Source organism: Carya illinoinensis, chromosome 10 (genome assembly GCF_018687715.1).
Source record: "Carya illinoinensis cultivar Pawnee chromosome 10, C.illinoinensisPawnee_v1, whole genome shotgun sequence".
In the NCBI taxonomy this organism is placed as follows: Eukaryota; Viridiplantae; Streptophyta; class Magnoliopsida; order Fagales; family Juglandaceae; genus Carya; species Carya illinoinensis.
Window position 1 is genome coordinate 9834184 of NC_056761.1, and position 13674 is coordinate 9847857.

Below are 13674 nucleotides of genomic sequence, written 5' to 3' on the forward strand. Positions count from 1 at the left end.
ATGCTTCAATTGCGATCATGCAACCGTTAGAGACCGAGTCCAAGCTGGAAAGCAACGAAAATACGAAAATCTTTATGATAATTTGGCTCTGCAAACACCTAAGGTCAATCTGAAAATTGAACAAATCCAAAAGCCTATTTGCCATCAAAGTTGAACGAGATTTAGAAGGGGTTTGTGTTTTTCACTATCTTATTGGTCTATATTGTATGCTGCATCCTACATGCCTCCACAGCCTTCACGTCATGGAGATAATAGCTTTTTGACACAAATTTCACATCATGGTGAAATAATTTGACCTGAACTGACCAAAGATTTTCATTCACCGCAGGAAAAATTGACTTTTTTAAGAATTGATGACAGATGCCAAATAGAAATAAATTGGCTATCCTGCTGCCACCGTCACTCACTCTCAAAGATCTTAGAGAAGCAACTCTCTTCCACCTCCCTCCTCCGTCTTCCTCCAACTTAGAGCTTCTCTTGGGTAAAAACCTCTCATTCCCTCTACCCCTCCTCCCCCATTCTTATCACAAGGTAGAGAGGAACCATTTTTTTCCTCTTCTCTCTCCTCACCTTCCCCCACTTATCACACTCTTCTCTTTACCCTGATTTCCCCTTAATTCTCTACCAAACTCCGCCATCTCTATTCCTTACCTACCCCCATTCAATGCTGCCTTCACTACAAATACTACAACCACCACCATTATCAACCTCCAGATTTATTATTTTAATGGCTCCTCAACAGACTCAGCGTGTGATTTTGAAGATCGAAACTCTTTATATCTATGTAGTTTAGAGGGTGAGATGAGATGATTTTATATAAAAATTAAAGTTGAATAAAATATTATTTTTTAATATTATTATTTTAAAATTTAAAAAAATTAAATTGTTTATTATATTTTATGTAGAAATTTAAAAAAGTTGTAATGATAAAACAGATTGAACCATTTCTGTATCCAAACTAAACTAAGCCATGCAATCTCCTCCCATGCAAATCTTGAATAATGCATCTCTTCCTCTCTACTGTAACACTGTTGGTGATTGCCTGTAAATAATGGGGAGTTCATATATACTTTTGCTTACGTATACAGAGTAAAGGTCTTGTTCGATTACTCCAGTCCAATCATGACCAGCTCACCTCTATTATAACATAAAAAATTGCTACATGCAGCACAAATTTTGCAATCCGCTTTCTAAACTGAACGGCAAACTACTTACATAACATATGCAAAAGTTCTCATTTTCTTGACAATAAGGACAGGCTCAAAAGTAGTCATTTTCTATGGTTCCATTTCGACTCTCTCATACCCTTTTGATTTCTTTCTTTGGCTGCTCTACATTGTTGTCCCTCCTTTTAACTATGGTTAGTTTTCAATATATCTAATTGCTTATGAAAATAAAAAATAGAAAGAGAACGGCTATACCATATTTTGAATGGAATACCGCCTAAAAGCTGGTACACGCTTCCACAAGCACACACAGCCACCCACTCACACGAAGCATACCAACATGCTTTTATAAACCAACTCTTGTTTAAGTTCCCTGAACAACCCTTCAACACCAAGCATAAGAAGGATTGGGAAAAAACAAAGCAACTATATTAGAGAAGCAACCACTTGAAGTCAAGCCACCCAAAAGCACCTGTCAAATGGTGAAGGAACTGCTCCTACATTAGGGCGAGAAACTACCTTTAATCATTTCAATAGTCACATTAGCAAAGAAGAAATTTGTTTGTCAACATTACCAAATTCCATCCAAAGGGTCAACCAAATAACACTCCTAAAAGTATGGCTAAAAGAACCACAAGTGAAGCAATCCTCAAAATCTCAGCCCCCAGATTATAATTTTTTATTGGCACCGGGTATTTGAGAACAAAGTCCCAACTAATCTCAGGGGTGTACAGTCTCGACAAGAAGTTTTCCACAAGTGCACTTTAAGTAATTCAAAAGAAAAATTCCTCCAGTCCGATGTCCACTAGAAATTGTTTGCACCTAAGAAATTTGAACCATAGACCTGGAGGGAGCAAGCTGCATACCACCAAGACCAATGCTCTAAATACTTGAGCCAAACCCTAGGGGCTAGCCCCTAGATTGATTGAAGGTCTGACTAAGAAATTGGATTGCTTCAAATGTTGTATCATCCATTATGTTCCAAAATCTAACCATTTCCTGGCCTTTGCTCCGTTCTACAAGAATTACTTTTCGTTCTTTTGAGAGAGAGAGAGAGAGAGAGAGAGAGAGAGAGAGGAAGGGGGGGCGGGGGGGGGGAGGAAGTCTTCGGTTTGCTGTATGCCTAGCTCTACCAAAGTTTGCCTCAATTCAGCTCCACGATGGTATGGGATTATCACCCTTTATCCCAACAAAACATAAAAGCATAGCTGAACAAAGTACCCAGCAATATTCCCAAGTTCAGAATTCCAATTTGCAGTGACATAATACTAGACTACTTCAAGGCTACAATGTGATGACATGAAACAATTGCTACGTTTTCTTTCTAATGAGTATACTGACCACTTACCCAAAATAAACACATACTCAGTCAGATGCCAGCAAGGTGAAATCCTCAAATAAGTATAGGAGAGACAATTAAACCCAGAAGAGATTAGACGCAATGCACAGTTAATAACAGAAAGATGGAGGCGGGGAAAGAGGGTTTATGACCTTACAAGGACCCAAAAAATGACTGCAGACACTGTGGTACACTTCAAACCACCATTTAGCAATTCAAAATTTCCAATCACTTAGGAAGCAAAGTTTTACGGAATTTCTTGTTATAATTAACTAAAAATATGTAAATTGGAATGCCTACATATTCACAAAATTTATAACATTCTTGTACAAACCAGACGATATTGCTAAAAGGGTCTACTGATCATTGAACCAACAGAATCATCAAATACACTCGAAGCTACAAGAACACTTGATAATTACATGGGTTCTTGCTCATCATTTCAACAATAATACATTTTAAGTAAATACATTATTTGTTCCTAACGTCTCCAGGTATATGCATTTGGTGCATTACCAGTTTAGAACCATTTGTCCCAAGAATAACTCGCATAAACACTGTTGAGCAATATGTTACCATGCAATGTTTGTATTCCATCAAGTTATGCAATACCTGCTGTAAATCTTTTATCCAGTTCATAATCCATGAAACAAAAAATCTAGTATAAAAATATAACAATTTCTTACTACCCTCTAGCATTAGACCTCTCTGCAGTGAGAAAAGGAGAAAGAATGCAGAGGGGGAAAAAACTACAGCCTCATAGCACTCTTCTAACTGCACGGAATAAACACGCATCGGGAATCTAGATTTCCAAAATTCTAGGGAAACTACAGGTTGGGCTTCTTAACAATTTAGTAAGCTACGATAAAATAAAGGTAATCCAGGGGTGGTAAATTATGGGACTTTTAGAACTATACTGTACAGTTTCCTAGACACCCAGAGAATCCAGAAAACAAAAAGCAAATAGATCAGCAAAGATCATCAAATCCAAGCAATATCAGATTCATCACCCAAAAAAGAAACACCATAACAACACCGCGACTAGATCACAAATAGATATGAAAACAATGTGTTCAACATTCTGATTATTAACGTCATCAAAATGTATGATTTTGGGAGAAATGTTATGGGAAATACTGTCCGTAAAGAGGGGGATTTTTTCTTAGATTCTTCCAAAGCACTAAGAAAAAAGGTAAACAATATTCTTGGGAAATCATCATCATTTTTTGTAACGAGCTACCTCGTCGTCGTTGGGGAAGAATCCCATGATTCGACCAGCCGAATTCTGGTACGCGTACATGAACCCTCCCATCAGCCCAATCAGACCTCCGGTCACCATCGACGGTCCCCTAATCCCCGGCTTAATCCCTGGTTAGCAAAAAATTAACAAAATTAATTCCATTTCGTGGACAAGCTATCAATTTGAATAGAAAGATAGAGCGAGAGAGAGAGAGGGAGAGACCGGAGAGGTAGCCGACGGTGACGGAGACGCCAGTAATGGTTGTGAACCGGAGGTAGTCGAGGAAGTTGAAGTTTCCGACTACTTTGGTGAAGGGAGGGTTCCGATCGATGACCGGGTACTCTGGCTTCGTCGAAGCGGTGATGTCTGTGTTCATCTTTCTTTGCTCTCAACGACGCCGTCACTCTACCACTCTCTCTCTCTCTCTGCTCAAGCGCAACTACGGCTGTGTATGCCAACTGCCAAGTAAACGAGAAAGACTAGAACTTTGGGTCTAAAAGGGCCGAGTTCCGCTTTTATAATGAAAAGATGATAAAGCTTCAGCCTAATGGGCTGAGTTCGGCTTTTTAAATGTCTTTGGACCTCATGGGCCGAGGTCGGCTTTACAATGGACAATGGTATGAATAATCTAAGTTTGGGATATTCGGAGATACTGTTAGTATCTAAATGGTGGGAAAAAATTCTAAACATAAGCTCATATACTATAAATTATATATTTTTTTAATTTTTTTCTTTTATAAAATATTTGAAATATGGATAGTGAGTAAAAAAATTTAATTATTTTAAAAAGAATAAATTTAAAAAGAATTTTAAAAAATAAAAAAATGAGGTGTATGGTGTGTGTGGCTATTAAGTAGTAAAACTCAATAGTGGGCTAATAGAAACGAATTGCTCACTTAGGAATTGTTTAGATTGAGAGAGTTTCTTAACATAACTTATCTTATCTTATTACTATAATTTTTTAAAATAAAAAATAATATTTATAATCATTGAACGTGCAAGCGTCGTGCAGCTCCTTTAAAAAAAAAGGTAAATATATAACTCACATGATAAAAAATTAATTTTTTAATAATAAACCATATTTTTTTTAGAAGTATGATTCGGCACTTACTCGTTCCATAATTATATATAGCATTACTCTATGTAAATACTCTATAAGAGGATTAATGTAAATCTTTGTTATATTGTTTAAGGAAAAAAGACAAATTATGAAAGCACGTGGACGAATCACGGGCATTGACCTTGTGATGCGGTGGGGGTAAGGGTGTAGAACCGGATTTGGATTTGGATTTGGTCCTTTGGATATCTGGCTATAATTGAATCTAAATTTAGATTTTAAAAACCGGAAAGTTATCCATCCGGAAAAATCCGAAAATAATTCGGACGGTAACCTGATTTAAACCCGGATATTTGGGTTTATCACCTTTTTTGGATGTGAACCGGATATCCGGGTCTATAATACTTTATTTATTTATATTTATATTTATTTATATATATATATATATATATATATATATATATATATATAAAGGACTTTTAAGACTTTTAAAAAATATTTTCAAAATAATTTTTTTTAAAAAAATTTGAATATCATGTTTAATATCCAGATTTTTTAAAAAATATTATAAACACTTTTTAAAAGGTTTTTTTTTTTAAAAAAAAAAAAATCTTTTTAACAATTCAAAAGGCTTATTATTTCTCTTTATACAAAATAAATAATAATACATTAATATACACAATACGTGCACACTACATATTACATTATTGTTTACATCACAATGCAAAACATTAATTTATAAAAAATAAAATAAATAATAATACATCACAACTAATTAGACTAATACTTTGCACAATAATACATATTACACACATACTAAATCCTCTTCAAATTATGCAGATCAAGTATAACAATATATAAGATGAACTTCAATTAATTAAGTCCACCTACTCATGATGATCCATCACTGACTTTGAGCATATGGGACAGTAGTATCTGTGTGATGTAACAGAGTCATGAACTTCAAGAGCAAACGTAAACGTTTTGCCATGTAAACAGATAAAGCTTAGTGATCTGACAAGATCTTATAATTTTAAATACCTCAAGAGTTTTCAATTCAAAATTTGGAGGCTAGATTTAACACTTCCCTTCTATTTTCAACAAGCATGTACAAATCACCCTATCAATTCAATAGACTTTAGAGTCTCCTTCACAAAATTTGGTTCGGTTATGCTTAGAACCAAAAGATAAGTATATGTAATTTGTGGTGGGATAGTTACCTTAAATTTTCCTTAATCATGCATGAGCTCAAGAACCAAAAAACCAATTAGTGATCTGACAAATGTCACTCTACCCAAAATAATGATAATTAAGGGTCTAGAACTATGTCATAGATTCACTGTCACTTCACATTTAACTGCAATTCACAATCAAATGATCTTCTTAATGCACTCTGGATTAGTACATATCTTGCTAAGAATAGCAGAGCGGCTGTCACGCAGGATAGTTCATTACAATACACAAGCTATATTTCATTACAACAAAAGAAATCTTAAGCATCTTCTTATAAAATCATACATGACGATCACAATATACAAAACATAATAGCCTTGACCTGGTCATTATCATGAACAAAGAATGTTTAAGTTGCTGAAGTTGAGCAAGGAGGGTCACCTTAAGAAGAAAATAAATATAGAAGTTAAGTTAAAATTGATAAATTAGTAATAAAAAGTCAAAATTAACAAATAAAAATATTTACCTTCAATATCAAGGCCTTCTACATGCTCCTCCACCTCTTGAGTATTAATTGATCTACAACCCAACTAATTTTGAGTGTAGATTAATGCTTACATAGTCTCCGGTGCTAATGAGTTTCGGAAGAGATCCAATACATGTCCACTGTTACTGAATGCAGACTCGGATGCAACGGTGGAAATATAGATGACAAATACATTACGTGCGATATCCGCAAGGATGTAATATCTAAACGAGTTCCTCTTCCACCAAGTCAAAATCTCAAACTTGGGTGTTTTTGGTTCAATCACATCCGACAAATATCTATCCACCTCCAAGCTAAATACTGAACTGTTTTGCTCCTCAAGATATTGCTCTAAAGTTGTATCAAAATCTTTACAGTCTGGGTCATTACCAATAATACTTTAAGAACTTCTATTCACATTTGATTTTTCACTACCTAACTCATGAAACTTGTGATATTATTCAATCAAATGATTCATGAACAATCTCACTTTGACCTCAATTCTATCTCCCCATTCATCCCCTTTGCACACTTTCAACCAATATACCAAGGCTTTAATCTTATATCGAGGGTTAATGACAAAAGCTATATAAACAATCATATTCATCTTATTCCTGTTTTCCCAATATTTATCAAATTTAGACTTTATATTAGACACCATACTCATCAACACACTATCCTCACTCAAACACATTTTATTCAAAGTGTGCTCAATTGTACAAAATTGCTGAAATAACATACTTGAAGTCACGTACAATGAGTGAGAGATTTTCAAGGTGGCAACATAAAAGACCTTTAAAAATTTAATAAAAATCCGAACTCTTTGCCAATCCTCATATGGAGGAGCCAAAAGTTGTGCATCACTCATTCTCATTAGATATATGAAGTTCCATCTTCTAGGAACATCTAGAGACACAATTTTTTCATATTTCATGTTCAGCTCGTTTGTATATGTTTTAAACATATCAAGTTTTGCAGGTAAAGACCCTACAAATCTTATTGCTTCTCTAATATTATTTATTGCATCATGTATAATTTTTAAACCATCACCTACAATGAGATTTAAAATTTGTGCAATACATCACATGTGTATAAACTCACCCCCCAAAATTGTGAACTTGTTATCTTTTATGCTCCTTTTCACATAATCAACATCAACATCAACATCAACATCAACATCAATAGAGAAGGCATTATCTACAGTAATCGTACAAAGGTGGCCAATCTTCCAATCCATTATACAAGAATCTAACATCCAAGTAATGGTCTCACCATTATAATTAGGAATATGGTAAAACATTATGATTTTCTTGCACCCACCAAATAAGGAATCCAACGACTAAAACATGTGACCAGTCTGGTACCACAAAGAAACAATCAATATTCTCTTGAGTGAGGATCACATCAGAACCAACAGAGGTTGGCTTTTCCCTAACTGATGATTAAATAAGATCCAAACGCTCCACCTCTCCCCTTGTGGGAGTAACTTCGAAATGATAACCATTAGGAATAAAATGCCAAGAGGCCTTCATGTGAAACTCATGATGGCTGGCCTCACCAATGGGGAACCTTCAAACAACTCTAGAAGCGAAAAAAGAACTTCTAGTCCCAGTTCTTGATGTGGGAGTAGTGAGATTCCAAGTGAATGACCCAATTGCCCGTTCTTGAACAGGAAATTACACTAGTTCCCATTGTGCCATCTAATGCCATGGACAAGATCCTTTTATGAAAGAATTTGTGAGTAGTAAGGTCATAGTTCTCTTTTCCTGCCACCTCTAAGGCTTGCATCTAAACAATGTAGCAAGTTAACACGATCCATCAAGCATTGGGTACGTAAGAGCTATAGGCAGGGTCCATGCCCAAATATTCCAAGATGTCATGAACTAAGTGACAAGGGGGCAGGAAGTTTCACCCTAGCTATCAAGAACATGCCTTATTATGTGACACGATCAGCTCCATAGTATGTATCTATTGATATAGTTTCAAACATGAAAGGCCACCATTTTCGTACTCGGTGGATCTTGCAGAAGAGAGAATAAGAACTTAATTATGGCCTAGAAAAGAAACTAATAGGAGGTCATATAACTTGCATGCTACCATCTTCGTATCCTTTTGCTTTTTGCTTATGTCGTAATATTAACTATACTTTGGCTTTGTGTCCATTTGCGTAGGAAGCCTCCAGCTTCTACATGCTCTCCATCGAGTACTTAGTTTTTAATTAATACTAGTTGTCATATTCGTATTTCTTTGTTTAATGTTGGATATATATATTGTCATCCACTAAAGGGGTTCGATATGAAAATTTCCATTCCTTGAGAAGGGTTCTTATGTGTCATCTTTGGTCATATTAGAGATTAGATATTTTATTTTTATTTTTATTTTTCCTGCTCATTCTTTTGATGTATATAAATAGACACGTTTATTTTACTTTCAGTTCTGTTAATACAAGGAAGATATTTTTCTTCATTTCTTGATATGGTATTAGTAGTTTTATTCTCCACGTGCTAACCATAACTTCATCTTCTCTTTCTTCTGATCCTCATCTTCCTCATGAGGATGCATCAAATCCCTATTACCTTCATCACGGTGATAGTCCAGGCACTCTACTAGTAACTCAAGTTCTCACTGAAGACAATTACCACACTTGGCATCGTTTCATGTTGATGACGTTAATTGTGAAGAACAAGATCGGCTTTGTTGATGGAACTATATCACAGCCTTCGAATTCTTCCTCTCTATTTCATTCTTGGACCTGATGCAACAATATGGTCATTTCTTGGATTTTAAATTCCATTTCCAAAAATATTACAAGAAGCATTATCTACGTTAATCCTGTAATGGAAATGTGATATGATCTTAAAGAGAGATTTTCTCATAAGGCAATTGCTTCTCTTACCCAAGATGATCTTTTTGTCAATGTGTTTTTTACACAGATGAAAGGGTTATAAGATGAATTACTCAATTACAGGCCACTGCCTGTTTGTTCTTGTGGAGGATTGCATTCCTTGCTTGATCTACATCAACAAGAATATGCTATGTATTTTTTTATGGGGCTCAATGATTCCTATTCGCATATTCAAGGTTAAATTTACTTTTTGAACCTCTTCTCCCAATTAATAAGGTTTTTTTCCTTATTCTTCAAGACAACAGATAGCGTGAGATTGGTTCTGTTTTGATTCATTCGATTCAATTTGCTGCTTTATCTTCAAATTCCTCTGCAAGTCTTCACCTAAACAGAAGAATTTTACATGGAAGGAGAGACATGTTTGCTCTCACTGTGGAATACAAGGGCATACTATTGAGAAGTGCTTTAAAATTCATGGACATCAACCTAGATATTGCCCTAAAGCAAGGTCTTCGACTGCTTCAGCTTCTGCCAATCAAGTTACCTCCAATGAATCCACTTACAATCTTCCAATATCCCAGTCATAGTGCTAACAATTGCTCGTACTTCTTAATTCAGAATTATTTCAGCCTACCTCCAGAGTATCCAATGCAACTTGTTCATCATCTCTTGAACATTTATCAGGTAAATCCCTCTCCAAACACTTTATGTTTTCCACCAATACCATTAATCTTTCCAATATTTCCACTATTGACTAGGTAATTGATATTGGAGCAACGAATCAAATGATGCACTTTGTATATTTATTTAGTTCTTTTCGCCTGTTCACAATACATTTGTCAAATTACCCAATAGAGCCTTAGCCTCTGTTACTCATATAGGTTCCATATCTCTTTCACCCACTCTTGTTTTACATGATGTATTATGTATCCCATCTTTCACCTTCAATCTTTTGTATGTAAGCAAGTTCACTACTTCAACTTGTTGTGTCATATTTCTTCATGATAATTGCTACATTCAGGATCTCACAAATTGGAGGATGATTGGGAAGGGACTTGCTAAAGACGATTTATACTTGCTGCAATATCAACCAACCCATAGTCTTGACTCTAAAGATTTGTTTTCTATTTCTGTTGTCTCTAGTTCTTTTACTAATAATACGCTTGATAGTTGGCATAAAAGGCTGGGCCTTCCCTCATTTTCTCGCATGAAACTCTTACCTAATTTGCTTCACTTGTTTCTAATAATGCTTCAGAACATTGTGTTCTTTGCACTCTTACTAAACACAAGAGATTGCCTTTTCACAGTAGTGAACATCATTCTTTTGTTCCTTTTGAACTTGTTCATTGTGATATATAGGGGCCTTTTTCTCCTCCATCTATAGATGGTTTTCGTTTCTTTTTAACCATAGTAGATGACTATTCCTGAACTACTAGGATTTATTTACTTAAATCCAAGTTTGATGCTCGGAGTTTATTACAGTCTTGCTATAGTTGAAACTCAATTTGATTTCAAAGTAAAAATCATTCACATTGATCATGGAAGTGAATTTGCTATGAATCATTTCTTTTCCCACAAGGGAATTATCCATCAACTGTCATGTGTAGCCACCCATCAACAAAACTCTGTTGTAGAAAGAAAGCACCAATATATTCTTAATGTTGCTCATATTTTCCTTTTTCAATCAAACATTCCATTGACTTTTTAGAGTGATGGTGTACTCACTGCAGTATACCTTATAAACAAAACTCATTCACCCATTCTTTCCAATAAAACCTCTTATGACCTACTCTTTAGAAAGTCTCCTTCCCCCCCATTTGAAAGTTTTTAGTTCTCTCTGTTTTGCTTCTACCCTAGTACATAACAGATCTAAATTTGCTCCTTGTGCCTGCCGTTGAATATTCCATTGGTTATCCTTTTGCTTCTACGGCATACAGACTCTATGACATTGACAATCACTCTACTTTTGTTTCCCATGACGTTATCTTTCATGAACAAATTTTTCCATTTCAATCAATGTCTCATAACATTGATAGTGTTCCAACCCCTTCCATGTCACCAGTTGTTCTTCCTTTCCCTATTATTGATTCTGAGTCCATTCATTTTGATTCCATTCTAGTTGTTCAGCATGTAATTCCATGTTCTATTCAAGATGTCTCACTTCCATCCATTGCATGTCGAAGATCCTCTAGAGTACACAGGCCACCTGTTTATTTGCAAGACTCCCATTGCCATGTGGCTTCTTCTAATGCTTGCCCTTCTTCACCTTCAATCCAAGGTTCTAAATTAGGTATAACATATACTATCTCTTCTCTTCTTTCTTATTCTTGGTTATCACGTTCTTCAAATTTTTGAACCCAAGTCTTATAATAAAATTTTCCCATTGGAGAACTGCGATGGCAGATGAAATTTCAGCCTTAGAAAACAATCATACTTGGACCTTGACTGCAATTCTACATGGTAAAAAACACATTGGCTGCAAATGGGTTTACAAGATTAAACATAGATCTGATGGCACTATTGAGAGGTATAAGGCCCAATTGGTGACTAAGGGCTTTACACAACAAGAAGGGATTGGCTATTTTGACACTTTTTCACTTGTTGCCAAGATGGTCATAGTGAAGTGTTTATTGACCATTGCAGCCATTAAAAGCTAGCATCTAATTCGATTAGATGTCAACAATGTCTTCTTATATGGTGACTTGATTGAAGAGGTTTATATGTCCTTACCTCCTCGCTTTGGTGATAAAACAGATTCTAGAGTGTACCAGCTCAACAAGTCCTTGAATGGATTAAAACAAGCCCCACGGCAGTGGTTTGCTAATTTTCATCTACAGTTGTTGAACATGGATATATATAATCCAAAACTGATTATTCTCTTTTTACTCGATCTTAAGGCTCATCTGTTATTGCTTTATTGGTCTATGCTTATGAAATCTTAATTGCAAGTAATGATATAAAGGCTGTGAATACTCTCAAAGTGTTTCTTGATCATAAGTTTAAGCTTTCTTTAAAATATTTTCTGGGGCTTGAGATTGCTTGTAACACTGAATGTATTTCTCTTTCACATACAAAGAAAATATGCTTTGAAAATTTTATCTGATAGTGGTTACTTGGGTTGTAAACCAGTCAAGACTCTAATGAAACAGAACATTAAGCTGTCTTGGTTTGATGGTGCTATATATTATTGATGATCCTATAGTTGATAGAAGGCTTGTGGGTTGTTTATTGCATCTTATAATAACTAGGCCAGACATTACTTTTGTTGTCCATATACTTAGTTTATGGACTCTTCTCGGCAACCTCATCTTATGCTGCATACCAAGTTTTATAGTACATAAAGTCCTCTCCAGGTCAAGGACTTTTCTTTCTTGCTACTTTGTCCATCCATCTAAATGCTTTCACAGATTCTGATTGGGCTAGATGTCATGACACTAGACATTCTATAACTGGTTTTTGTGTGTTTATTAGCACTTCTCTTGTCTTCTTGAAGTCTAAAAAGCAAGGCACAATATCTAGATCCTCAGTTGAGACAGAGTACTGTTCCATGACAACTGTTTGTGAATTAATTTGAATTTTTGCATTACTACATGATTTGTAAATTCACTTATTTGATCATGCTTCCTTATATTGTGACAGTATCATGAACACACTAAGCATATAGAGATCGATTGTTATTTTGTTCATGATAGAATCTGAGCTAGTCACATTCGTACCTTTCATATTTCCTCCAAATCACAACTTGATGATTGCTTTACCAAGCCCCTTGGCTATCCTTTGTTCTTTGATGTATTGTCCAAGCTGGACATTCTTAACATTGATACTCTAGCTTGAGGGGATGTATTAGAGATTAGGTATTTTATTTTAATTTTTCTTTTCCCGTTGATTCTTTTCACGTATATAAATATATGAAAATATGTGTATTTTACTTCCAGTTCAGTTAATACATTAATGAAGATAGTTTTCTTCATTTATTGATAGGTTATGATGAGCGTGGAGTACTAGTGGTTGCCAAGTTGTAGTAAGTCCTGTCTCCGTACCTCGCCTTCGTGATAATAATATTATCATAATATTGCTCACCATGCGTAAATCGCCCATTGGGCCATTGTTTGGTGTAGATGGCCGTCGCCTGTCAACCACTGTTTAATTTCATATCTTATCAGTCGATACGGTCGAAATATTTCCTTGGCTTAATTTTTTATGACTTAGTTTATATAGAGAAGACCCAATATTTCAGCATGTATCGGTCATTATTTCGACCTTTACTTTATTTTTTTATTTTTATTTTTTTAAACTATAAACTTATTTTTTATACTCAATTTAGATTA

The 13674-nt window shown here is 35.2% G+C and overlaps 1 protein-coding gene across 1 annotated transcript; it reads right to left on the minus strand.

The window, feature by feature from the left end:
• Positions 1 to 3532: 3532 nt before the first annotated feature.
• Positions 3533 to 4230, minus strand: LOC122278175 (NADH-ubiquinone oxidoreductase 20.9 kDa subunit). The gene is made up of 2 exons (XM_043088281.1): positions 3968 to 4230; positions 3533 to 3873 (listed from the first exon to the last, which is right to left on the minus strand). Exons 1-2 carry the CDS (start codon positions 4119 to 4121, stop codon positions 3725 to 3727), a joined length of 303 nt encoding a protein of 100 aa, XP_042944215.1. The 5' UTR covers positions 4122 to 4230; the 3' UTR covers positions 3533 to 3724.
• Between the last annotated feature and the right edge of the window lie 9444 nt (positions 4231 to 13674).